The sequence below is a fragment of the Perca fluviatilis genome, chromosome 18 (genome assembly GCF_010015445.1).
Source record: "Perca fluviatilis chromosome 18, GENO_Pfluv_1.0, whole genome shotgun sequence".
Classification (NCBI taxonomy): domain Eukaryota; kingdom Metazoa; phylum Chordata; class Actinopteri; order Perciformes; family Percidae; genus Perca; species Perca fluviatilis.
In genome coordinates this window covers 34,504,892-34,532,391 of record NC_053129.1, presented here as the reverse complement: position 1 = coordinate 34,532,391, position 27,500 = coordinate 34,504,892, and the positions used below count along the sequence as shown (strand labels likewise).

General features: G+C 40.8%; 2 protein-coding genes and 2 non-coding genes across 4 annotated transcripts in view; all 4 read right to left on the bottom strand.

Annotated features, from left to right (window-relative positions):
* The window catches only part of LOC120546454 (galectin-8-like), an 8,700-nt gene extending 7,696 nt beyond the window's left edge, over window positions 1-1,004 (bottom strand). The window contains exon 1 of the mRNA XM_039781382.1: window positions 776-1,004. Within this exon, the coding sequence (XP_039637316.1) occupies window positions 776-814 (39 nt within the window). The 5' untranslated portion in view covers window positions 815-1,004. The remainder of the gene's footprint in view (window positions 1-775) is intronic.
* Window positions 1,005-4,745: 3,741 nt separating this feature from the next.
* LOC120546659 (ribonucleoside-diphosphate reductase subunit M2) lies at window positions 4,746-17,570 on the bottom strand. The gene is made up of 11 exons (XM_039781778.1): window positions 17,449-17,570; window positions 16,558-16,656; window positions 15,921-15,989; window positions 14,830-14,976; window positions 14,232-14,348; window positions 13,781-13,914; window positions 10,494-10,588; window positions 9,828-9,961; window positions 8,252-8,356; window positions 7,563-7,676; window positions 4,746-5,161 (listed from the first exon to the last, which is right to left on the bottom strand). Exons 2-11 carry the CDS (start codon window positions 16,645-16,647, stop codon window positions 5,009-5,011), a joined length of 1,158 nt encoding a protein of 385 aa, XP_039637712.1. The 5' UTR covers window positions 16,648-16,656; window positions 17,449-17,570; the 3' UTR covers window positions 4,746-5,008.
* On the bottom strand, window positions 7,366-7,504 carry LOC120547361. Its single transcript, XR_005637063.1, has one exon. It is a non-coding gene; the product is annotated as a small nucleolar RNA SNORD94 (small nucleolar RNA).
* LOC120547360 lies at window positions 12,966-13,104 on the bottom strand. Its single transcript, XR_005637062.1, has one exon. It is a non-coding gene; the product is annotated as a small nucleolar RNA SNORD94 (small nucleolar RNA).
* Window positions 17,571-27,500: the final 9,930 nt, after the last annotated feature.

Here is a 27,500-nt window from a genome sequence, read left to right as displayed (position 1 = left end):
CTGCATTGACTCTGAGGACCCCCAAGGGGCCCCGGACCCCCGTGAAGATCCGTGGTTTAAGGTATTGACAACAGACTGCACAATTAGCTAAAAGAGTTCAGGCAACTGGGTTTTAGTGCTCTAGCAAGTGAGAAAAACTAATACTGGCCCAATTTAAAAGATCGTTGCTCCCATCAGTCACTCAGAGAGTTAGTGTAGTCATTTAAGAAGCCTATAGAACCATTTTCTGTTATCGACACCAAACTCCATTAGAAATTATGCATATTTTAATACTTTTCATTGCGTTTCCCGTATGCTTCCGAACAAAATGACTTAAACTAAGTCGTTACACTAATTATAAATAAGCGCTTTTTAATTCGGCATACATGAACCACTCCCATATTGATCCAGTTGCAGATGAAATGAAGTATAAATCAGGAGTCTGTCAGACGCACTGCGGAAGCTAGCAGTCTGGAACAGACCTTTCGGCGGGACATTTTACTGAAATAAAAGTTATTTAATGGATGACATATGTGCCGAATTCACCAGGAATACTATCAGATTGAGTTAAGTTTGTTTTTGTAAGACATGTTATATAAGACACGGTCACATTATTAAATATTTACGACACTGCGCAGCGGATACAACGAATGTAAATGGAGCGCTTAGCATAGATGCTAGCTTGCCTGCTCACCGGCTAAATCCTCAATAATAAGTCAATTAAACGTTAATGACACATATAAAAATGAATGGATGACAATTAATGGACCTGAGATAGAGAAAGAAAGTATCTTACCGGGTTTAAAAACGTCTGTCTCGGCGTTGTTGCAGACATTTTGGGAGCAGAAAAGCAGAAACGTGAAGCTAGTCCTAACTTTTGTTTACTTCCTTATTTAACGTCCAGCACGGCGAATTTAATACAAGGACGAGACAAACCGGAAATAGCGGTTAAAAAGGTTCCCTTTTTAATCGACACAAATGTAGATAAACTACGTACTTAATTTCTATCTTTTTCTAGTTTGAATACGTTTATTAAATTAAATATTAAATACAGATTGTAGTACGGCGTGATGACGTAGCTGACCGCTCCTTACTAGACTGCAGTAATAGATTGCAATACGGCGTGATGACGTAGCTGACCGCTCCTTACCAGACCACAGGGTGTTTTGGTAGGAGGTCAATTCAAGTCTTATGATTCTAATAATGATTGATTTACCTCCACCCGACTCTAATCTAATCAGTATTTCTCCTCCAGAATAATCCAGTTTGAAGCTTTTAATTAAATCGCCTTTCACAAAATGTCCGTATTATTTTTTTTAGGGATTCTCCCATGTTGAATGTTTATATTGTGGTAATACTGCAAGTTGACTTCTTGTTTGTCTGCCACTTCCATAGAAATAAAAATCAATCTTAAAAATCCAAAATCATCCGCGAAATTGCGTTCGCTAAACCCACCAGACTCCATGTAAATAATCAGTAATTTTAGCATCGTGAAACACACATTCAAAGTGGACAGAAACAAAACAAGACTTTTAAAAGTCGTTTTGTGTCGTCTTTCGACTTTTCCAACCATCACAACTCTAGTTTGGGTTGAAATAAACACACAGTTTACTGATTTACATGTGGAGATATGCTGGCTCTATACACGCTAAAAGTCCTGATTATTTACATGGAGTCTGGTGGAGATATGCTGGCTCTATACACACTAAAAGTCCTGATTATTTACATGGAGTCTGGTGGAGATATGCTGGCTCTATAGACGCTAAAAGTCCTGATTATTTACATGGAGTCTGGTGGAAACATGCTGGCTCTATACACGCTAAAAGTCCTGATTATTTACATGGAGTCTGGTGGAGATATGCTGGCTCTATACACGCTAAAAGTCCTGATTATTTACATGGAGTCTGGTGGAGATATGCTGGCTCTATACACACTAAAAGTCCTGATTATTTACATGGAGTCTGGTGGAGATATGCTGGCTCTATACACGCTAAAAGTCCTGATTATTTACATGGAGTCTGGTGGAGATATGCTGGCTCTATACACACTAAAAGTCCTGATTATTTACATGGAGTGTGGAGATATGTGTTTACGCTAAATCTGATTATTTACATGGAGCTGGTGGAGATATGCTCTTACACACTAAGCTGATTATTTACATGGAGTCTGGTGGAGTTTGGTGATGGTGATTTCGGGGCTGTTTCATGTTAAACTAAAAGGATCTTACTCTTTAACTAAAAGGTCTATCTCTGTAGGGATCCATCCCATAATGTTGTCAGACATTTAGAATAATAATCTGAGTCTGTCCGTGTTTTTCTAGAGAGAGATCAGTGAGGTCACAGGATGTGGTGTCTTGTAAGTTACCTTTTACTTGTAATCGGTGACTTTATAAACTGTCATGCTCTCTCAGTGGGGACATGTTTAAACAAAACTAAACTTTCCTAAGCAGTAATGATAATAAACAGTCTCAAGACCTTATAATTAAACCAACTAACTGTTTTTAGGAGTTTATAGCCGCTTTCCAACAGGAGGGACTTGTGCAGTTCCTAGAACCCTCTCTCTCTCTCTCGTGTTCAGACTGGACTAATTTGGGGATTTTTAAGTCCCTCTGGCTGCAGTTCCTGTAACTCTTTCAGCTCCTACTCCAGAGTAGGCTCTTTTCGCTGCTCCCTTTTCAGCATCGGGACCTATAGGTCAACCAGGGTCTGGTTTCCCGGTACAGACAGACCAACAACGGGACAATTTTATATTACAAAATATAGTTTTCGCCATCTTATTCATCACTTCATGGTCTGAGAGTTTGTTTAACTATCACAACACATGTCCATCATGAGATTAATGGGAACCTGTGGTTAACTGCCTTTTTGGAGTTAAACCACACGTTTAAATGACACATATGCTAAATACACACACGATTTAGTACACCCTTTTCTTGGTGCATTTGTTTTCTGATTTTAAAGCTATAGAGACAGTTGCTGTGCTTGCGTCCCTCCCTTACCCCTCCTATAGTCCCTATGGCCACCTGGCCAGTGTGAACGCAAATGGGGAAAACCAGTTTTGGGGGAGAGTAGTTAGATCTGCTTAGAAGTGGACTTTTCTACACTACGTTCCTGTACTACTTGGTTGGAAAAAGAGGCCTATGTGGACCAAACTAAGTGAGAAGACTATGAGACCTGCAGTAATACAGTTAAATCAACTGTCTCTGGATGGGATTCTTGGTGAAGTTGAGTTTTCACGGCCATATAAACGGAAAATCCATCTTCCTCTAAAATGTTTTGAGCTTGTTAGAGCAGATCGTTGCCGTTTTCTGCGATTGTCATTTCTTTAACCCAAAAACATTCAAATAATCTGGTTTTAATGGCGAGTTATGGGAGCATTTTCTCAGGTCTAAACACCATTTATTCATTTTAATGATAGTAAAACCTTCCTGGCTGTGTTTAAAACCAAACTTCACCAAAGTGGACATGTAGTAACAAACAGAATTGAGGCATTTATATATACACAGTATCTCTGACTTTATTACAAATTATAAAAAAACTACTGTACAAATTATAAAAACACTACAAAAACATACTAATATAGCACATTTTATACAAAACAAACTAAAAACAGGAGTCTGATCCAAACTCTTCCAGGTTATCTGCTGAGTTCACCCAACAGTTATCCAGATAAGGTTTTGGAGGCAGATCCCCGGGCTTACCATCTGCGCTCCGATTGGCTGAAAAGCTCAGTTAATAAAATAGCAGGGATGCACCAAATCCAGGATTGGGTTTAAGATCTGGCCGAATATTGGGCTTTTTGACGGTGTTGGGTTTCTGTCGAACGTTAGAATTTTTTCCCCCAGGGAACCGAACACTACGCTTGCACTCGGCGCGCTACGCTGGTCGCCGTAGTGACGGCGCGGCTGATTACGGGAAGGCGTTTATGTTATGTAGGTGGAGCGTTCAATGCAGTAGGCTGTGAGGAAGTGGACATGGATCTGGTGAGCAGTAGGCTGTGAGGAAGTGGACATGGATCTGGTGAGCAGTAGGCTGTAAGGAAGTGGACATGGATCTGGTGAGTAGTAGGCTGTGAGGAAGTGGACATGGATCTGGTGAATAGTAGGCTGTAAGGAAGTGGACATGGATCTGGTGAGCAGTAGGCTGTGAGAAAGTGGACATGGATCTGGTGAGCAGTAGGCTGTAAGGAAGTGGACATGGATCTGGTGAGCAGTAGGCTGTGAGAAAGTGGACATGGATCTGGTGAGCAGTAGGCTGTAAGGAAGTGGACATGGATCTGGTGAGCAGTAGGCTGTAAGGAAGTGGACATGGATCTGGTGAGCAGTAGGCTGTGAGAAAGTGGACATGGATCTGGTGAGCAGTAGGCTGTGATAAAGTGGACATGGATCTGGGGAATAGTAGGCTGTAAGGAAGTGGACATGGATCTGGTGAGCAGTAGGCTGTAAGGAAGTGGACATGGATCTGGTGAGCAGAAAGTTGTTTGGCAGTACTTTCAGTCAAAAGAAGGCCATTCAAGTCCAGCTACATGTTCAATGCTGATTGGTCTGGCGGTGGCGAGGACCCTAAACTATACACAACATGGCCGCTGTTACATTTGGTACGAAACAGCCGAAAGAATACAAGTGGTGCACGAAGGAATCTCCAGACAGCAGCCAGAATGCAGCAACTTCAGGTACGGCAAAGGAAGGACAGTCCCTGTTTACTTCATTCATGTGTTTACTGTGTTCATGGACTGAGGATGGGAGGAGGAGTCAGCACCATCTCAACCAGGGGGTTCAGGATTCAGCCGAAAACCCCAAAAATCTGGATTCGGTGCATCCCTATAAAATAGTAATTTAAACACCTGAGATAAGAGACCTTTTTGTACATGTAGTTCGGAGTGATTCCACTTTGAGAGAGAGAGAGAGAGAGAAGAGACTCTGAGAACTTTCTAGTCCCGGTTTAGAGTTTGTGTTTTAAGCGCATAACGGCGTGGTCATTGTCCCGCCATGTGAACGTGTGGCTGAGTGTGCGATGGCGCCACCTGGGTCTCAGAAGTCGGCGTCCAGCCTGAAGGTGTTGTCGGTGGAGCCCGACATCACGCCCATCCGCTGGTACTCGCCCACTCGCTTCTCGAAGAAGTTGGTCTTGCCCTCCAGAGAGATGTTCTCCATGAAGTCAAAGGGGTTCTCCACGCGGTAGATCTACACACAGACACACAACACAGACACACAACACAGACACACACAGGTCAGTTTGGTCAGATATGACACACACACACCTGGCCGACAGGAAGCCAGTCTCCACAGAGTCACATTTAAGACCTTTTAAAAAGACAACATGAACTAAACTCAACCCCTATAATATCACAACAGGAGACATGTTAAAGAGGAATATTTAGGCCCTGGTCACAGGAGGTGTGTGTGTGTGTGTGTGTGTGTGTGTGTGGTGTGTGTGTGTGTGTGTGTGTGTGTGTGTCAATATCTCCACCTCCTCGTAAATAGTCAGCTTTCATGTAGTTTGTTTGGTGCTACCAGGGAGAGAAGTAGAAGGAAGGACTGTGTGGTGTTGTGTATCAGTGCTTCACACTTTACCACCTAGCTGCCTGGTGTGTATACTACATCACATTTCACACTTTTGCGTCACCATTTGCACGCTCGTCTAAAAATGCGAAATAAAAAGTGAGAACCCAGCGCCGCTTAAAAAGGTATTGTGGAGGATTTTCCCGAATTTTAGAAAAGAACTAGCCTCGTGAGACCGTCCTGATCTCGCGAGCTCCAGTTTTCCACTCGCAGATCAGTCTGGCATCTTGAGATAGAGAAAATTTGGAGCCGCTCACCAAACGACCGACCAATCAGCGTTTGTTTTGAGGTGGGTTAGGTGGCGATAGACAGATGGTTTATCCAATCAGCTAACCAGTATTTTCAGACAGTGGTCCGGGAACATGAAATGGGGCCTTTTATTCCTAAATTCTCGTTACACAAACGGCAAATCTCCTTTACCGACATGCTGCTAGCTTGCTGAGCTAACGAGCTATGCTCTGCCTGCAGCAGCAGCAGGGGTAGCCTGGCTCGTGGATATATTTTCATACACTTCGTGGATCTGATTGGTTGATTTGGCCCGTCTATCACCAACATAGGTGATAGACAGATGGTTCATCCAATCAGCTAACCAGTATTTTCGCCCCTTCCCAAAAGTTCTCCAACGGAAAGTTCCCAGATGGATATGCCGAGCAAATGCGAAGCGATCCATCTGGCGGAGTCAGGATGAAAAGAACCGCCCTCTGTACTTTTTGAAAAAAAAATGCACATGCGCAACACTCTGCCTGCTCCCGAGAGGGAACACCTATTAAACGTGTGCACGAGAGCGCACTGTTTACAAGTTGCTGTCGGCATGGTTCATACAAGCTACTTTCAGAAAGAAGATTTGCACTTTTTCACACATTGAGATGTTTACCGTGTGTGCGCGGTGCGTGACTTGTGCCAGGGCTAGCATCGCTAATCATAGCTTACATCAACTTTCACTAGCAGTGATTTTAAATGGATTTCTCCAAATAGCCGCCAAACTTTACCTGTCGAATAGAAAATTCACGACTAAGGCATCAGTGGGAAGCCCAACCTGTGCTTTCAGCGCACGCCAACGTGTGAAATATTCTCCCAAAAGCTTCAATGCTTTAATGAATGGCTGAAACCGTAGCTCAAGCTCACCACACATATACACCTGAAAGCTAGGGACGAGCACGTACCACGGCCTTACGTAAACATAGCGCCAGAATGATTGACAACCAGGAGGACCAATAGTCTTGATGATCCACCCGGAAAAAGAAAATCCTCCACAATACCTTTAAGCGTTCTCTTCAGATAGTTTCCGTCTAAACAGACCAGTTGCTCTGGCTGACAGGAAGCCTTTAAAACAAGGTCCCACTGAGTCACATTTAGGACTTTTTAAAGTGAATGTATAATTCAATTCAACCCCTATAAATCACAACTAAATCAAACGTACAAAAGAAAAGCAGTCCCTAAATGACAGGCCCAGTAGAAGTGAAGACTTTTTAAAGGCCTAGACATTTAGGAGTAAACGGGGAACTTGAGTGAAGTGAGAAATGTGAGGTCTGGGCTCCCAGGAACCTCTTTTAAAGCAGTTTGGGTTTGATGAGGTGAAGCTGTGGTCCAGTCCACCATGAGGCTCTGGGAGGGACCACTAGAGACCCAGCAGCAGGACACCAGTCCACCATGAGGCTCTGGGAGGGACCACTAGAGACCCAGCAGCAGGACACCAGTCCACCATGAGGCTCTGGGAGGGACCACTAGAGACCCAGCAGCAGGACACCAGTCCACCATGAGGCTCTGGGAGGGACCACTAGAGACCCAGCAGCAGGACCTTTAGACCTGAGAGGGTCTGAGGAGCGTCTGTTCAGGAGAGCGTCTGTCTCGTGCTGCTGTGGTTCTGACAGTGGACCACTCGTCCTCCAATCAGAACGCCCGCAGCAGCACTCAGCCACCATCATTGGCTGAGGTCCGTACCCCTGCGCTTCTCATCATCACAGACCTCTCACGGCAACATTTAAATAATCCTAAACCATCAGGTAGGTTCTGGGGGAGTTACCTTGGTGAAGCCGAGCTCCAGCATCAGTCTGTCGGCCACGAACTCGATGTACTGCTTCATCAGCTCACAGTTCATCCCGATCAGCTTCACCGGCAGAGCCTCGGTCAGGAACTCCTGATGACAGACAGACAGACAGACAGAGAGACAGACAGAGACAGACAGACAGAGAGACAGATACAGAGACAGATACAGAGAGAGAGAGACAGAGACAGACAGAGAGAGAGACAGATACAGAGACAGATACAGAGAGAGAGAGACAGAGACAGAGACAGACAGAGAGAGAGAGACCTTTAGAACCAGTTCAACATCAGGTTGTAAATCACAAGTTGGATACCGATAAGATATCTCAATGATACGATATTTGCTGAGATCTTAAAGTCCCGATATGATGATGATGATCCAGATAGCTGTATGGTCCCAGCCCTGGTTAACATCTGGTTAACCAGATGTTAACCAGATGTTAACCATCTGCAGTATATGTACACATCTGGTGAGTTATTCTGGAATAAGATGATATTATATAAAGTACATCAACAGGTTTCTGTCTGTCGGCTTCTTCTTAAGATCTCAGAGGACTGATTTCTCTTTCAGCGTGTTGGTAGTCTGAGATGAATTAATAATAATAATAATAATAAAATAATAATAATAATAATAATAATAATAATAGAGGGTTTGAGGGGAGGACCGACCTGCTCGATCTCCACAGCGTTCCTGATGATCTCTGTGACTGTTTCTGCCGACGGTTTGTTCACCAGATGTTTGAACATCAGACACGCAAAGTCACAGTGGAGACCCTGGAACCACAAACACACACAAGTTACACACACACACACACACACACACACACACACACACACACACAAAACACACCAGTTACACACACACACACAAGTTACACACACCAGTTACACACACACACACCAGTTACACACACACACACACACCAGTTACACACACACACACACCAGTTACACACACACACACCAGTTACACACACACACACACAGTTACACACACCAGTTACACACACCAGTTACACACACCAGTTACACACACCAGTTACACACACGTTTCTCGATCACTGCTGGTCACATTATTGCCGATGTGTAGTAACTAAAGTATAGTAACTGACTTACAGTAACTGACTTACAGTAACTAAAGTATAGTAACTGACTTACAGTAACTGACTTACAGTAACTAAAGTATAGTAACTATAGTAACTGACTTACAGTAACTAAAGTATAGTAACTGACTTACAGTAACTGACTTACAGTAACTAAAGTATAGTAACTGACTTACAGTAACTGACTTACAGTAACTAAAGTATAGTAACTATAGTAACTGACTTACAGTAACTAAAGTATAGTAACTATAGTAACTGACTTATAGTAACTAAAGTATAGTAACTGACTTATAGTAACTAATGTATAGTAACTGACTTATAGTAACTAATGTATAGTAACTAATGTATAGTAACTATAGTAACTAATGTATAGTAACTAATGTATAGTAACTGACTTATAGTAACTAACATAGTAACTGACTTATAGTAACTAATGTATAGTAACTAATGTATAGTAACTGACTTACAGTAACTAATTTATAGTAACTGACTTACAGTAACTAATTTATAGTAACTGACTTACAGTAACTAATGTATAGTAACTGACTTACAGTAACTAATGTATAGTAACTAATGTATAGTAACTGACTTACAGTAACTAATGTATAGTAACTGACTTACAGTAACTAATGTATAGTAACTGACTTATAGTAACTAACATAGTAACTAATGTATAGTAACTAAAGTATAGTAACTGACTTATAGTAGTAACTGACTTATAGTAACTAAAGTATAGTAACTGACTTATAGTAGTAACTGACTTATAGTAGTAACTGACTTATAGTAACTAAAGTATAGTAACTGACTTATAGTAACTAACTTATAGTAACTAATGTATAGTAACTGACTTATAGTAACTAAAGTATAGTAACTGACTTATAGTAGTAACTGACTTATAGTAGTAACTGACTTATAGTAGTAACTGACTTATAGTAACTAAAGTATAGTAACTGACTTATAGTAACTAACTTATAGTAACTAATGTATAGTAACTGACTTATAGTAACTAAAGTATAGTAACTGACTTATAGTAACTAAAGTATAGTAACTGACTTATAGTAACTAAAGTATAGTAACTGACTTATAGTAACTGACTTATAGTAACTAACTTATAGTAACTAATGTATAGTAACCATAGTGACCTCGTCTCTGCTGATGAGCTCGTTGGAGAAGGTCAGGCCGGGCATCAGGCCTCTCTTCTTCAGCCAGAAGATGGCGGCGAAGGAACCAGAGAAGAAGATTCCCTCCACGGCGGCGAAGGCCACCACGCGCTCTCCTGGAGGAAGAAGAAGAAAAGGTCACCAGACCGGCTGACACCACCTCCTGTCTGGTGTGTGTAGAGAGAGTACCGACTCCAGAAGCCTAGTGTGTGTGTGTCTGGAGTATTTGTGTGTCCGTGTGGGGAGTGTGTATGTCTGTGTGTGTGCGTGTCTCTGTGTCTGTCTGGTGTGTGTGTGTGTGTGTGTGTGTCTCTGTCTGTCTGTGTCTGTCTGTGTCTCTCTAGGAGTGTGTGTGTGTGTGTGTATAGTGTGTGTGTGTGTGTCTGTCTGTGTCTCTCTAGGAGAGTGTGTGTGTGTGTGTGTGTGTGTGTGTGTGTGTGTGTGTGTGTGTGTGTGTGTGTGTGTGTGTGTGTCTGTTGTGTTTATATAGTGTGTGTGTGTGTGTGTGTATATAGTGTGTGTGTGTGTGTGTTATAGTATGTGTGTGTGTGTGTAGTGTGTGTGTGTGTATAGTATGTGTGTGTGTGTGTGTGTGTGTGTGTGTGTGTGTGTGTGTGTGTGTGTGTGTGTGTGTGTGTGTGTCTTTACCAAATCCGGCGTTCTGGTTGCCGATCCAGTTGATGGCCCAGTCGGCCTTCTTCTTCACACAGGGCAGAGTCTCGATGGCGTTGAACAGGTATTCTCTGCAGGACATTGAACACACCGTCAGGCGCTCAGAACAACACGCTGACCTTTACTAAAGTCAGTTATACAAAAGGTCTTCTAGTCCCGTAGGAGAAAACAAGCCAGACGCTCTGCATTTACAGACTAGAAAGTAGATTTAGAGACTAGAAAATTAGATTTAGAGACTAGAAAGTAGATTTAGAGACTAGAAAGTAGATTTAGAGACTAGAAAGTAGATTTAGAGACTAGAAAGTAGATGACTAGAAAGTAGATTTAGAGACTAGAAAATAGATTTAGAGACTAGAAAAGTAGATTTAGAGACTAGAAAGTAGATGACTAGAAAGTAGATTTAGAGACTAGAAAAGTAGATTTAGAGAGAAAGTAGATTTAGAGACTAGAAAGTAGATTTAGAGACTAGAAAAGTAGATTTAGAGACTAGAAAAGTAGGTTTAGAGACTAGAAAAGTAGGTTTAGAGACTAGAAAAGTAGATTTAGAGCCAGAAAAGTAGATTTAGAGACTAGAAGAAGATTTAGAGATTTAGAGACTAGAAAAGTAGATTTAGAGACCAGAAAAGTAGTTAGAGACTAGAAAGTAGATTAAAGACTAGAAAAGTAGATTTAGAGACTAGAAAAGTAGATTTAGAGAGATTTAGAGACCAGAAAAGTAGATTTAGAGACTAGAAAAGTAGATTTAGAGACTAGAAAAGTAGATTTAGAGAGATTTAGAGACTAGAAAAGTAGATTTAGAGACTAGAAAAGTAGATTTAGAGACTAGAAAAGTAGATTTAGAGACTAGAAAAGTAGATTTAGAGACTAGAAAATAGATTTAGAGACTAGAAAAGTAGATTTAGAGACTAGAAAAGTAGATTTAGAGACTAGAAAAGTAGATTTAGAGACCAGAAAAGTAGATTTAGAGACTAGAAAAGTAGATTTAGAGAGATTTAGAGACTAGAAAAGTAGATTTAGAGACTAGAAAAGTAGATTTAGAGACTAGAAAAGTAGATTTAGAGACTAGAAAAGTAGATTTAGAGACTAGAAAAGTAGATTTAGAGACTAGAAAAGTAGATTTAGAGACTAGAAAAGTAGATTTAGAGACTAGAAAAGTAGATTTAGAGACTAGAAAATTAGATTTAGATTTAGAGACTAGAAAAGTAGATTTAGAGACTAGAAAAGTAGATTTAGAGACAGAAAAGTAGATTTAGAGAGATTTAGAGACTAGAAAAGTAGATTTAGAGAGATTTAGAGACTAGAAAAGTAGATTTAGAGACCAGAAAAGTAGATTTAGAGACTAGAAAAGTAGATTTAGAGACTAGAAAAGTAGATTTAGAGACTAGAAAAGTAGATTTAGAGACTAGAAAAGTAGATTTAGAGACAGAAAAGTAGATTTAGAGAGATTTAGAGACTAGAAAAGTAGATTTAGAGAGATTTAGAGACTAGAAAAGTAGATTTAGAGACTAGAAAAGTAGATTGCAGTTCACAGTTACAAAGATAAAGACTCTGTCGAAATGTACACGCACTACACAAGTACACAGCGTACTACACAAGAGAGTACACAGCGTACTACACAGGAGAGTACACAGCGTACTACACAGGGAGAGTACACAGCGTACTACACAGGAGAGTACACAGCGTACTACACAGGAGAGTACACAGCGTACTACATGCAAGTGTACTTACAGAAGTATCTGAATTGAGACACATGTTAGGTACAAAAGAAAAAGCAGTCCCTAAATGACTAAAAAGACTTTTTAAAGGCCGAGACATTTAGGAGATCCAGCAGCAGGACACCAGTCCACCATGAGGCTCTGGGAGGGACCACTAGAGATCCAGCAGCAGGACACTAGGCCACCATGAGGCTCTGGTAGGGACCACTAGAGACCCAGCAGCAGGACACCAGTCCACCATGAGGCTCTGGTAGGGACCACTAGAGATCCAGCAGCAGGACACCAGTCCACCATGAGGCTCTGGGAGGGACCACTAGAGACCCAGCAGCAGGACACCAGTCCACCATGAGGCTCTGGGAGGGACCACTAGAGATCCAGCAGCAGGACACCAGTCCACCATGAGGCTCTGGGAGGGACCACTAGAGACCCAGCAGCAGGACACCAGGCCACCATGAGGCTCTGGGAGGGACCACTAGAGACCCAGCAGCAGGACACCAGTCCACCATGAGGCTCTGGGAGGGACCACTAGAGACCCAGCAGCAGGACACCAGTCCACCATGAGGCTCTGGGAGGGACCACTAGAGATCCAGCAGCAGGACACCAGTCCACCATGAGGCTCTGGGAGGGACCACTAGAGACCCAGCAGCAGGACACCAGTCCACCATGAGGCTCTGGGAGGGACCACTAGAGACCCAGCAGCAGGACCTTTAGACCTGAGAGGGTCTGAGGAGCGTCTGTTCAGGAGAGCGTCTGTCTCGTGCTGCTGTGGTTCTGACAGTGGACCACTCGTCCTCCAATCAGAACGCCCGCAGCAGCACTCAGCCACCATCATTGGCTGAGGTCCGTACCCCTGCGCTTCTCATCATCACAGACCTGTCTCTCTCTCTCTCTCAGTCTGGACCCATTATAGGACTGAGGAGACTTTAAGGTCAGCTTTCTGGCTCTCAGAACAGCTCCTGATTCAGTCTCAAAGGTTCTCATACGTACAACATGTCTCAGATCAACTGTGTGTCCATGTCTCTGTGTGTGTGTCTGTGTGTCCATCTGTGTGTGTGTGTGTGTGTGTGTCCATCTCTGTGTGTGTGTGTGTGTGTGTGTGTGTGTGTGTGTGTGTTTCTCTATATGTGTATGTAGTGTGCGTCTGCCTGTGTGTCTCTATGTGTGTATATCCGTGTGTGTCTCTGTGTGTGTCTCTGTGTGTGTATATCTGTGTGTGTATATCTGTGTGTATATATCTGTGTGTATATATCTGTGTGTATATCTGTGTGTATATCTGTGTGTATATCTGTGTGTATATCTGTGTGTGTCTCTATGTGTGTATATCTGTGTGTGTCTCTATGTGTGTATATCTGTGTGTCTCTATGTGTGTATATCCGTGTGTGTCTCTGTGTGTGTCTGTGTGTGTCTCTGTGTGTGTCTGTGTGTGTATATCTGTGTGTGTATATCTGTGTGTATATATCTGTGTGTATATATCTGTGTGTATATCTGTGTGTATATCTGTGTGTATATCTGTGTGTGTCTCTATGTGTGTATATCTGTGTGTCTCACCTCTCTGCTGGCTTCTTGATGTAGGTGTTGATGAGCAGGCTGTACATCTCTGAGTGGATGTTCTCCATGGCGATCTGGAAACCATAGAAACACCTGGCCTCGGTCACCTGGACTTCCTGCGTGAAGCGCTCCACCTGGTCAGAGAAGCAACCATTAGTCAGCAGAACGCCATTACTCAGAGAAGCAACCATTAGTCAGCAGAACGCCATTACTCAGAGAAGCAACCATTAGTCAGCAGAACGCCATTACTCAGAGAAGCAACCATTAGTCAGCAGAACGCCATTACTCAGAGACGCAACCATTAGTCAGCAGAACGCCATTACTCAGAGAAGCAACCATTAGTCAGCAGAACGCCATTTTAAATCCTCAAAGTCACCCGTTACTGTAACACTGTGAGAAGTTACAAGGATAACGTGTAGCCACGGTAACGTGTAACCGCGGTAACGCTCACCAGGTTCTCGTTGACGATGCCGTCGCTGGCGGCGAAGAACGCCAACACGTGAGAGATGAAGTAGCGCTCCTCGTCCTTCAGAGAGTCCCAGTGCTGCCCGTCCTTCGACAGATCCACCTACACACAGGAAGTGACATCATCATCATCATCCAGAGAGAGAGACGAGGCTACAGAAACTCTGTCGACCAATAGGAGGAGTTCATTTAATGGACACAGCTGGAAAACTCTAAATCCACTTTAACAGACATGTGCTCACAAGTTTCTTGGAAATTCTATAGCACATATTTTAACTGTGTTGGTCTGTGTGTGTGTGTGTGTGGGTCTCTGTGTGTGTGTGTGTGTGTGTGTTGGTCTCTCTGTGTGTGTGTGTGTGTGTGTGTGTGTGTGTGTGTGTGTGTGTGTCTGTGTCTCCTGTGTGTGTGTGTTGGTCTGTGTGTGTGTGTGTGTTTGGTCTCTCTGTGTGTGTGTGTGTGTGTGTGTGTGTGTGTGTGTGTGTGTGTGTGTTGGTCTCTGTGTGTGTTGGTCTCTCTGTGTGTGTGTGTGTGTGTGTGGGTCTCCCTGTGTGTGTGTGTGTGTGTGTGTGTGTTTGTGTGTGTACCTCCTCTGCGGTCCAGAAAGAGGCCTCGGCCTTCTTGTACATCTGCCAGATGTCGTGGTACTGGATGGGGAAGATGACGAAGCGACGAGGGTTCTCCTTCAGCAGCGGCTCCTCCTCTTCCTCGCTGCTCTTCTTCACGGCTTTGGGCTGAGAGACACAAATGCCACACTCTCAAACTACTAATACACAACACACACACACACACCTCACTACACACTTTACTGCTCCTCTGTCTGCAGTCAGAGGTTGTCATGGGTTACTGGATTAAATCAGAGATCAAACTATGGACTGGGACCATTTAAAGCTCTTCTGGGTTGTATTTTGGACTTTTAGATCTCCAAAATAAGTGGATTTTCTTTGGATGAGTCGGGATTTTCAAACAAAACAGTTTAAAGACGTCAACTTGGTCTCTGGGAAACATTTTAGAAACTTAACGATTGATTACAGAATCAAAGAAATAACTAAAAATCAATAATAATAATCATTGAGTGACTAAAGGAGAATCCTGGCACACATGACGTGTGTGTGTGTGTGTGTGTGTGTTAAATCTGTATTCAAAGAGCCTAAAGCTCATAACTGACTTAAATAGTTACTTTGTCAAGTTGTACTTATTTAAAAAGAAAAAAAATAGATCAAAAAAACTTAACTGCTTCAAGAAATGCCATATATACACACACAAATAAGTTCATAAAGTAACAAAAAGCTAAAGTTCAAGACAAAAAGTCAACGGTAATGTAAGATTAAGCAACGCTATCATCCTTTAAACATAGTCAATAAGTGAATTAAGTTAACATGGAGACAATCAGTTAAGGTAAAGTAAGATTAGGTTAAACTATGACAAAAGGCAGCGAACATTTCTTAGTGATCATCCACATTTAGATAACTAAAAATGTTATTTCATCTCAAACAAAAGGAAGTAGATCATATTGAACAGCTGATCGTTTGGCGCCAGAACTGACATTTTTAGGCGCCATATGACCCCAATAACCAAGCCGAACTGATGATCATTGACTTGGATATGAATGCAGATGATATTTCTGTTAAATAAGATGAAACCCTTAAAGATTTCAGCTGATTTTGGACTCACTTACCGTAGCGTCGTCGAAGATTTTTCGCGCGGTTTTAGACGCCAAGATGCGGGTCGTGTTCAGGCTCGGTGGCTGGAAGAGAAACGACAATAAATACTACTTAAACTACTTTAAACTCTTCACTCAAAAACCTACATTTTGTTAGAGCTGATCATAGTGAAACACACATTAAAAGTTAGTGCAATCAGGCAGATGTAGTGAGCAGCTACACCAGGCTTCGTCCAGAAATACGACAATTAAAAACATATGACCGCTTACCATCAAAAGGTAGAGACAGTATATAACAAATTTACACTTCGTCTTAGGCTATATGTTATAATAGTATAATCGGCCATCATGGAGTGTATATAACTAGATGTCTGGATGTCAAATACTCGACTTTAAACTGCGAGATTTCGTACGGAGTTCCTGTTAAAGCTTTACTGTAACTAGCTAGTTTTGTAATGAATACGTGACATGTGGACAGAGCTCCATTCAGATAAACCACACTTTAACGTTTGATCGCGTATTGTCAAATGTACTTACCACATAGAACATAAATTAACACATTGTCCTAAAGGTGCTATAACCTTACAACTTAACGGCTGAGGCTAGAAGGCACGAAAACACAAAGTTGTGGAACTATTTTAACGTTTCTTACCGTGTTTTCTTTGTTCAGAGACATGGTGTCCATCTTACTGCTGACTGAGTTTTCATTCTTCACGGAGAGAGGGGCGCGAGCAGAAAGCATTTTTATATCCTAGAGTTCACACGGACAGACAAATAAAAAGATAAGTTAACTTAAATTAAAAGTTGGCGTAAAACAAAGAGAAGAAATCTAAACTAGGGAGCAGAGCAAACACAGGAGAAGAGCAGAGACTGAAGCGGTTTCCGTTGTCCGCTCGCCCTTTTTATTGAAATCTTGGCGCTAGAACGCAGCAGGCCAATAGGAACGCAGCTCGTGCCGTCTCTTTAAACTGACGCTGCGGCGGAGCCAATCAGACGGCGAGCAGAGCTCCTACTCGACCAGATGGCGGGACATTTCAAACAGCTGAGCATTGTCTGTGCGAGGTTACCAAACTGCCATAAACCGATGTTACAAAACCTTTAAAATGAGCGTTTACGCAACATATGTGATTTTGACAAAGACTCACTTTTGTTTCACATTACAAACATTTAAACTGTGATTCAAAAATAGCGTCATATCAAAAGTGAAGTTAAAATCGCAAAAAGTAAACATCTTTTTTTTTTTTTATCTCCATTAACTCCTATTTTCAGTATTTCCCGCTGCCGCCATTTTTGTTGTTTAATGTAGGTTATCTAAAGGCGTTGTCACAACAATTTAGCGCCAAAATAATACTTTTACACACGACGTATTAATATATCTCCACATTTAGAGGCATCATTTGTATTATCAGGTATTATAACTTCTACCTGTAGCCTACAAAGTGCCCTACTGTCAGACAAGGCGTTAATTCTCCCGTCACTTCGACAGAATACACACCGATTAAAAGACAGAATGATTGTGTATTTGTGTTCCGGATTCACTGACCGTGTTGCAGCGTTTATGTGTTCAAGTTTCAGGCTCTAAAACGAACGTTTTTAGCTTTTAAAGATCCCTCTAAAATCAGATTTTATTAAATTGACTTTCCCCTCGGCGAAGCTGACATGACATAGCAACTGTTTCCAGGTCGCTGCCGAAGCGAGAGCTCTGATTGGCTGGTTTGGGAAGACAACGACCGAGCCTGTGGATGTACGTCTGTACGTCACAGTCTATGGTCACAGTCAGAGACGCCACCTAGCGGCCAGGAAGAAGTAGTGCAAGACTGGATCCATCTGTTGTTCATACAGCCACACAAACTGAATGTGTGTGTGTGTTTGTGTGTGCGTGTCTCTGTCGGTGTGTGTGTTTGTGTGTGTCTCTTTCGGTGCGTGTGTGTGTGTTTTTGTGTGTGTCTCTGTCGGTGTGTGTGTGTGTGTCTGTCTGTCGGTGTGTCTGTGTGTGTGTGTGTGTTTGTGTGTCTGTCTGTCGGTGTGTTTGTGTGTGTGTGTGTGTGTGTTTGTCTCTGTTGGTGTGTGTTTGTGTGTGTCTTTTTCGGTGCGTGTGTGTGTGTTTTTGTGTGTGTGTCTCTGTCGGTGTCTGTTTGTGTGTCTGTTTTTGTGTGTGTGTGTTTGTCTCTGTCGGTGAGTGTGTGTGTCTCTGTCGGTGAGTGTGTGTGTCTCTTTCTGTGCGTGTGTGTGTGTGTCTCTGTTGGTGTCTGTTTGTGTGTCTGTTTTTGTGTGTGTGTGTGTGTGTGTCTGTGTGTGTGTGTGTCTCTGTCGGTGAGTGTGTGTGTCTCTTTCTGTGCGTGTGTGTGTGTGTCTCTGTTGGTGTCTGTTTGTGTGTCTGTTTTTGTGTGTGTGTGTGTGTGTCTGTGTGTGTGTGTGTCTCTGTTGGTGTCTGTTTGTGTGTCTGTTTTGTGTGTGTGTGTGTTGTTGTGTGTGTGTCTCTGTCGGGTGTTTGTGTGTGTCTCTTCGGTGCGTGTGTGTGTCTCTGTTGGTGTCTGTTTGTGTGTCTGTTTTTGTGTGTGTCTGTGTGTGTCTCTGTCTGTGTGTGTGTGTGTGTTTTTGTGTGTCTCTGTCGGTGTCTGTTTGTGTGTCTGTTTTTGTGTGTGTTTGTCTCTGTCGGTGTGTGTTTGTGTGTGTCTCTGTCGGTGAGTGTGTGTGTCTCTTTCTGTGTGTGTGTGTGTGTCTCTGTCGGTGTCTGTTTGTGTGTGTCTCTGTCGGTGAGTGTGTGTGTCTCTTTCTGTGCGTGTGTGTGTGTGTGTCTCTGTCGGTGTGTGTTTGTGTGTGTCTCTGTCGGTGTGTTTTTGTGTGTGTGTCTCTGTCGGTGTGTGTTTGTGTGTGTCTCTGTCGGTGAGTGTGTGTGTCTCTTTGTGTGTGTGTGTGTGTGTCTCTGTCGGTGTGTGTTTGTGTGTCTCTTTCGTGTGTGTGTGTGTGTCTCTGTCGGTGTCTGTTTGTGTGTCTTCGTCGGTGAGTGTGTGTGTCTTCTGTGTGTCTGTGTGTGTGTGTCTCTGTCGGTGTGTGTGTGTGTGTGTCGTCGGTTGGTGTCTGTTTGTGTGTGTGTGTGTGTGTGTGTGTGTGTGTGTGTGTGTGTCTCTCTGTCGGTGAGTGAGTGTGTGTGTGTGTGTGTGTGTGTGTGTGTACAGGAAAATATAATTTTTGCATTTGTCAGCTACAGAACTATAGGCTACATAAGAAAGAATATTTACTTATAAATCTCATATTATTCTTAGCATAAAGTTTGACATTCATTCAGTAAATGTAAAACCTGAGTTTAATGTGTTCACAAAAGAAATGGACAATTACTACATCCAAAAACAAAAACAGCCATTTAAAACTGTAATATTGTGCCCCCTAATTAAATGTTTTATGTTCATTTATTTTTATATATATATAATATATATATATATATATATATATATATATATATATATATATATATATTTTTTTTTTTATATTTTTATATTTACTTAAATATAAGTATTGTATTCCAGTTTTTTCACATATGTGTAATGCATACATTGGCCCACATAGGCCTACTACTATGGATGATAGACATTGGTGGAAACTCTTGTAAACAGAAGCTGATTTATTGTTTTTAAACTACAGACAAAGAAACTTTTCCTTTAAAATAAAAAGTGGTTGTATTTAAATCCACAGAGAACAGCTGGAGGTGGATGAGAAATTAATGGCACAAAAGCACAATTATTGTTCAACTGGATGCAGAGTAGCACGCAGACAAACTGAGACTGGTCGTCCAATCAGCATTGGCGATCGGCGATCGGCGCCCAATGCATGCTGGGTAGATCTTTAGGTTTGAAACCCAGGCAGCGCTGTTGCTTTTCACCGACTGCAAGACCCAAGGAGGACCCAGGGGCATGCTGGGAAACGCTGATCTAACAGCTGATTGGTTCAGAATGGACTCAACATGATGATGTTTTATATAAACTTTTTATAGTTTTGGAATCGGAGGGATTTTAACTGCGATTTGTCTGATTTTAAAGGCTAATTCTGAACAGAAAACATGTTGTGAGGCTGATAGTGATGTTTAGAAATCAGAGAGACTAAATCTGATCAGATTACAGATCATCTACAGTCTGTTGGTGATTAAAATCAGCACCAGATCATCTACAGTCTGTTATTAATTAAAATCAGCACCAGATCATCTCCAGTCTGTTGGTGATTAAAATCAGCACCAGATCATCTCCAGTCTGTTATTAATTAAAATCAGCACCAGATCATCTCCAGTCTGTTGGTGATTAAAATCAGCACCAGATCATCTACAGTCTGTTATTAATTAAAATCAGCACCAGATCATCTACAGGCTGTTATTAATTAAAATCAGCACCAGATCATCTACATAGAGTCTGTTATTAATTAAAATCAGCACCAGATCATCTACAGTCTGTTGGTAATTAAAATCAGCACCAGATCATCTACAGTCTGTTATTAATTAAAATCAGCACCAGATCATCTACAGTCTGTTATTAATTAAAATCAGCACCAGATCATCTACAGTCTGTTATTAATTAAAATCAGCACCAGATCATCTACAGTCTGTTATTAATTAAAATCAGCACCAGATCATCTCCAGTCTGTTGGTAATTAAAATCAGCACCAGATCATCTCCAGTCTCTTATTAATTAAAATCAGCACCAGATCATCTACAGTCTGTTGGTAATTAAAATCAGCACCAGATCATCTACAGTCTGTTGGTAATTAAAATCAGCACCAGATCATCTACAGTCTGTTATTAATTAAAATCAGCACCAGATCATCTACAGTCTGTTATTAATTAAAATCAGCACCAGATCATCTACAGTCTGTTATTAATTAAAATCAGCACCAGATCATCTACAGTCTGTTGGTAATTAAAATCAGCACCAGATCATCTACAGTCTGTTATTAATTAAAATCAGCACCAGATCATCTACAGTCTGTTGGTAATTAAAATCAGCACCAGATCATCTACATAGAGTCTGTTATTAATTAAAATAGCACCAGATCATCTACAGTCTGTTGGTAATTAAAATCAGCACCAGATCATCTACAGTCTGTTATTAATTAAAATCAGCACCAGATCATCTACAGTCTGTTATTAATTAAAATCAGCACCAGATCATCTACAGTCTGTTATTAATTAAAATCAGCACCAGATCATCTACAGTCTGTTATTAATTAAAATCAGCACCAGATCATCTCCAGTCAGTTGGTAATTAAAATCAGCACCAGATCATCTCCAGTCTCTTATTAATTAAAATCAGCACCAGATCATCTACAGTCTGTTGGTAATTAAAATCAGCACCAGATCATCTACAGTCTGTTGGTAATTAAAATCAGCACCAGATCATCTACAGTCTGTTATTAATTAAAATCAGCACCAGATCATCTACAGTCTGTTATTAATTAAAATCAGCACCAGATCATCTACAGTCTGTTATTAATTAAAATCAGCACCAGATCATCTACAGTCTGTTGGTAATTAAAATCAGCACCAGATCATCTACAGTCTGTTATTAATTAAAATCAGCACCAGATCATCTCCAGTCTGTTGGTAATTAAAATCAGCACCAGATCATCTACAGTCTGTTATTAATTAAAATCAGCACCAGATCATCTACAGTCTGTTATTAATTAAAATCAGCACCAGATCATCTACAGTCTGTTGGTGATTAAAATCAGCACCAGATCATCTACAGTCTGTTATTAATTAAAATCAGCACCAGATCATCTCCAGTCTGTTGGTAATTAAAATCAGCACCAGATCATCTACAGTCTGTTGGTAATTAAAATCAGCACCAGATCATCTACAGGCTGTTATTAATTAAAATCAGCACCAGATCATCTACATAGAGTCTGTTATTAATTAAAATCAGCACCAGATCATATCAGTCTGTTGGTAATTAAAATCAGCACCAGATCATCTACAGGCTGTTATTAATTAAAATCAGCACCAGATCATCTACAGTCTGTTATTAATTAAAATCAGCACCAGATCATCAACATACAGTCTGTTATTAATTAAAATCAGCACCAGATCATCTCCAGTCTGTTGGTAATTAAAATCAGCACCAGATCATATACAGTCTGTTATTAATTAAAATCAGCACCAGATCATCTACAGTCTGTTGGTGATTAAAATCAGCACCAGATCATCTACAGTCTGTTATTAATTAAAATCAGCACCAGATCATCTACAGTCTGTTATTAATTAAAATCAGCACCAGATCATCAACATACAGTCTGTTATTAATTAAAATCAGCACCAGATCATCTACAGTCTGTTATTAATTAAAATCAGCACCAGATCATCTACAGTCTGTTATTAATTAAAATCAGCACCAGATCATCAACATACAGTCTGTTATTAATTAAAATCAGCACCAGATCATCTACAGTCTGTTATTAATTAAAATCAGCACCGATCATCTACAGTCTGTTATTTAAACAGCACCAGATCATCTACAGTCTGTTGGTAATTAAAATCAGCACCAGATCATCTCCAGTCCTTATTAATTAAAATCAGCACCAGATCATCTCCAGTCAGTTGGTAATTAAAATCAGCACCAGATCATCTCCAGTCTTTATTAATTAAAATCAGCACCAGATCATCTACAGTCTGTTGGTAATTAAAATCAGCACCAGATCATCTACGTCTGTTATTAATTAAATCACCAGATCATCTACAGTCTGTTGGTAATTAAAATCAGCACCAGATCATCTACAGTCTGTTATTAATTAAAATCGCACCAGATCATCTCCAGTCTGTTGGTAATTAAAATCAGCACCAGATCATCTACAGTCTGTTATTAATTAAAATCAGCACCAGATCATCTACAGTCTGTTATTAATTAAAATCAGCACCAGATCATCTACAGTCTGTTGGTGATTAAAACGCACCAGATCATCTACAGTCTGTTATTAATTAAAATCAGCACCAGATCATCTCCAGTCTGTTGGTAATTAAAATCAGCACCAGATCATCTACAGTCTGTTGGTAATTAAAATCAGCACCAGATCATCTACAGTCTGTTATTAATTAAAATCAGCACCAGATCATATCCAGTCTGTCGGTAATTAAAATCAGCACCAGATCATCTACAGGCTGTTATTAATTAAAATCAGCACCAGATCATCTACAGTCTGTTATTAATTAAAATCAGCACCAGATCATCAACATACAGTCTGTTATTAATTAAAATCAGCACCAGATCATCTCCAGTCTGTTGGTAATTAAAATCAGCACCAGATCATATACAGTCTGTTATTAATTAAAATCAGCACCAGATCATCTACAGTCTGTTGGTGATTAAAATCAGCACGAGGTCATCTACAGTCTGTTGGTAATTAAAATCAGCACCAGATCATCTACAGTCTGTTATTAATTAAAATCAGCACCAGATCATCTCCAGTCTGTTGGTGATTAAAATCAGCACCAGATCATCTCCAGTCTGTTATTAATTAAAATCAGCACCAGATCATCTACAGTCTGTTGGTAATTAAAATCAGCACCAGATCATCTACAGTCTGTTATTAATTAAAATCAGCACCAGATCATCTACAGTCTGTTATAAATTGAAATCAGCACCAGATCATCTCCAGTCTGTTATTAATTACAATCAGCACCAGATCATCTACAGTCTGTTATTAATTAAAATCAGCACCAGATCATCTACAGTCTGTTATTAATTAAAATCAGCACCAGATCATCTACAGTCTGTTATAAATTAAAATCAGCACCAGATCATCTACAGTCTGTTATAAATTAAAATCAGCACCAGATCATCTCCAGTCTGTTATTAATTACAATCAGCACCAGATCATCTACAGTCTGTTATTAATTAAAATCAGCACCAGATCATCTACATACAGTCTGTTATTAATTAAAATCAGCACCAGATCATCTCCAGTCTGTTGGTAATTAAAATCAGCACCAGATCATATACAGTCTGTTATTAATTTAAATCAGCACCAGATCATCTACAGTCTGTTATTAATTAAAATCAGCACCAGATCATCTACAGTCTGTTGGTGATTAAAATCAGCACGAGATCATCTACAGTCTGTTGGTAATTAAAATCAGCACCAGATCATCTACAGTCTGTTATTAATTAAAATCAGCACCAGATCATCTACAGTCTGTTATAAATTAAAATCAGCACCAGATCATCTACAGTCTGTTATAAATTAAAATCAGCACCAGATCATCTCCAGTCTGTTATTAATTACAATCAGCACCAGATCATCTACAGTCTGTTATTAATTAAAATCAGCACCAGATCATCTACAGTCTGTTATTAATTACAATCAGCACCAGATCATCTACAGTCTGTTGGTAATTAAAATCAGCACCAGATCATCTACAGTCTGTTATTAATTAAAATCAGCACCAGATCATCTCCAGTCTGTTGGTGATTAAAATAAGCACCAGATCATCTACAGTCTGTTATTAATTAAAATCAGCACCAGATCATCTCCAGTCTGTTGGTGATTAAAATAAGCACCAGATCATCTACAGTCTGTTATTAATTAAAATCAGCACCAGATCATCTACAGTCTGTTTGTGATTAAAATCAGCACCAGATCATCTCCAGTCTGTTGGTGATTAAAATCAGATCTCATGTAGAGCATTATAACAGCTACTCTGTCATAATAAAAACATCTGGAGACTGTGTAGGAGTTGATATTTGGGTCTGATAACATGTTATAAAATCGGAATCGGACCTAACAGGATGTGAGTGTTTCTGTCACTTCCTGTTCAGCCTGAAGGCTGCAGGAAACTGTCCCGACTTGAGAGCTGATTTTTGTCACCGACTGATTTCGTCCACGTTACAGGCGAGGCGCAGTTCTCCTCCAACGAGCCTGTTAGGTTTCCATTAAAGTCACTAAAACGGGTGCCAACTGGCCTACGAAGCGGAAAAGGGGGAGGGACCAGGGGACGCAGACCGGCAGCTGATTGGACGAACTCGTCACGTGGGTCTGGCTTCTCATCGGGTTTCACAACCGAGCATAATGGGCGGCTCGTTCAATTCAATTTTATTTATAGTATCAAATCATAACAAGAGTTATCTCGAGACACTGTCGCTACCCAAAGTGAGTAGAGTGCAGATTTGAGTTGCGCATGCGTCACTTTGCGACAAGTAGCCTACAAGATGCTAACGCCGTTTTTAGCTAACGTTAGCAATCAAACAATCATAGATCGCTAAAACGTTTTTGAAATGACTGCTAGCTACAAGTTAGCAATCAAACACAACAAAGGCTGTCACTTGAATGGCGTTTTGAGCTAACGTTAGCAATCAAACAATCATAGATAGCTAAAACGTTTTTGAAATGACTGCTAGCTACAAGTTAGCAATCAAACACAACAAAGGCTGTCACTTGAATGGCGTTTTTTGCTAATGTTAGCAATCAAACAATCATTGAGAGCTAAAACGTTTTCGAAATGACTGCTAGCTACAAGTTAGCAATCAAACACAACAAAGGCTGTCACTTGAATGGCGTTTTGAGCTAACGTTAGCAACCAAACAATCATAGAGAGCTAAAACGTTTTTGAAATGACTGCTAGCTACAAGTTAGCAATCAGACACAACATTGGCTGTCACTTGAATGGCGTTTTGAGCTAACGTTAGCAACCAAAACAATCATAGGTAGCTAAAACGTTTTCGAAATGATTTCCATCTTCTGTTATTGTTTGTAAAGAGAAAAGTTTATTATTTTACATATTTCACAAATTTCGGTAAGACACGTTATGCCGTAAACAGTTTAAATCTGAGCATGCGCAACTCACATCTGTACTCTACTCACTTTGGGTAGTGACAACACTTTACAGATAGAGTAGGTCTAGACCACACTCTATAAATTACAGATAGAGTAGGTCTAGACCACACTATAATTTACAAAGCCCCAACAATTACAGTAATTCCCCCAAGAGCAAGCATTAGCGGTTGCTATTGCGACAGTGGCGAGGAGAAACTCCTTTTTAGGTTCAGAATACAATATCGTATTTTCTTGGTTATTTAATTCACCGAAACTTGTTTCTGAAAACATTTTAAGCGAGAAATAGGCCGTGCAGTTGCTGAATTTGTCTTTTTTTTTTTTTTTAAATCGACAAAAGGTCAGTTTAAGAGATTTTCGTCAGATTTTCAGAGGTGGCGAGCCGAGCTCACCGCTCGTCATAATTCCGGTTAAGTGTTTTAACATAAGTGTAGCTTTTGGGGACAATACTAACTATCCAAAAGTGGCCACTACGGCAGGAAGTGGTCAGTGCACATTAGCAGTATAAGTGAATGAGACACAGCCTACAAGGGTTTGAAGTGTGCAAGTAGGTGCAGTGTCTGAGACACTGCCTCAGTCGTGAGTTCTTCGTGTTTTCTCCGCAGAATCAAATGAAAAGTCACATCGGGTCAGTTCTCTCTTCTGAGAACAACATTCGGTCCTTTTAGCTCCACGTAAAAAACACTGAGAAACTTCCGCGGAGTAGCTTATTCTCGGTGAAATGTTTTCTGTTTTTTTATTTGGCAGGATACAGAATTAAAACTTCATCAAGTCAGGAAGAGGAGGAGGAGGAAGACGAAGGAGAAGAGGAGAAGGTGTGGCTTTGGTCCAGCAGATAACGGTCGAAACAGAAAAAGTGAAATCCTGAACATTTAACAGTCAAAGTTTGTGCTTGACCCCCCCCCCCCACCAAAAAAAACCAAATACCTGATTTTGTGTCCTCATTCACTTTTACAGTTCTGCAGTTTCTTTGTCTCTTTGTTTACTCTCTGGATGTGTCTACATTTGTGTCTAAAATCACCATCACCAAACTCCACCAGACTCCATGTAAATAATCAGGACTTTTAGCGTGTATAGAGCCAGCATATCTCCACCAGACTCCATGTAAATAATCAGGACTTTTATCTGCAGTATACACCCGTAGACCAGAAACTAAATAAAACTACCAAAAGCCATTTTTGGTTCATCTTTCCACTGTTCCAACAATCACCACTCTGGTTTGGTTGAAATAAACCCTAATTCACCCATTTACATGTGGAGATATGCTGGCTCTATACACGCAAAGTCCTGATTATTTACATGGAGTCTGGTGAGATATGCTGGCTCTATACACTAAAAGTCCTGATTATTAACATGAGTTGGTGGAGATGCTTCTATACACGCTAAAGTCCTGATTATTTACATGGAGTTGGAGATATGTCTATACAGCTAAAAGTCCTGATTATTTACATGGAGTCTGGTGGAGATATGCTGGCTCTATACACGCTAAAAGTCCTGATTATTTACATGGAGTCTGGTGGAGTTTGGTGATGGTGATTTCGGGGCTGTTTCATGTTAAACTAAAAGGATCTTACTCTTTAACTAAAAGGTCTATCTCTGTAGGGATCCATCCCATAATGTTGAACATTAGTCCTGTAGGGTTACATTACAGCTGACTGCAGCAATCTTGATTAATACTGGACCAATCTCCAAGATTGTTGTTCCCAATCGGTCACTTAGACACAAAAACATAGGGAAATAGGGTACACACACTCAAACAGACAGACAGACAGACACACACACACACAC

Bases quoted from the DNA above. Each gene is read 5' to 3' on its own strand.
- LOC120546659 (XM_039781778.1), bottom strand. From the start codon at position 16,647: ATGCTTTCTGCTCGCGCCCCTCTCTCCGTGAAGAATGAAAACTCAGTC. The intron at 13,915-14,231 runs GTGAGCGTTACC...TTCTCTGACCAG, and splicing joins GCATCGTCAACGAGAACCTG to GTGGAGCGCTTCACGCAGGA. The intron at 7,677-8,251 runs GTCGGTCCTCCC...GTCTGTCATCAG, and splicing joins ACGCTGTGGAGATCGAGCAG to GAGTTCCTGACCGAGGCTCT.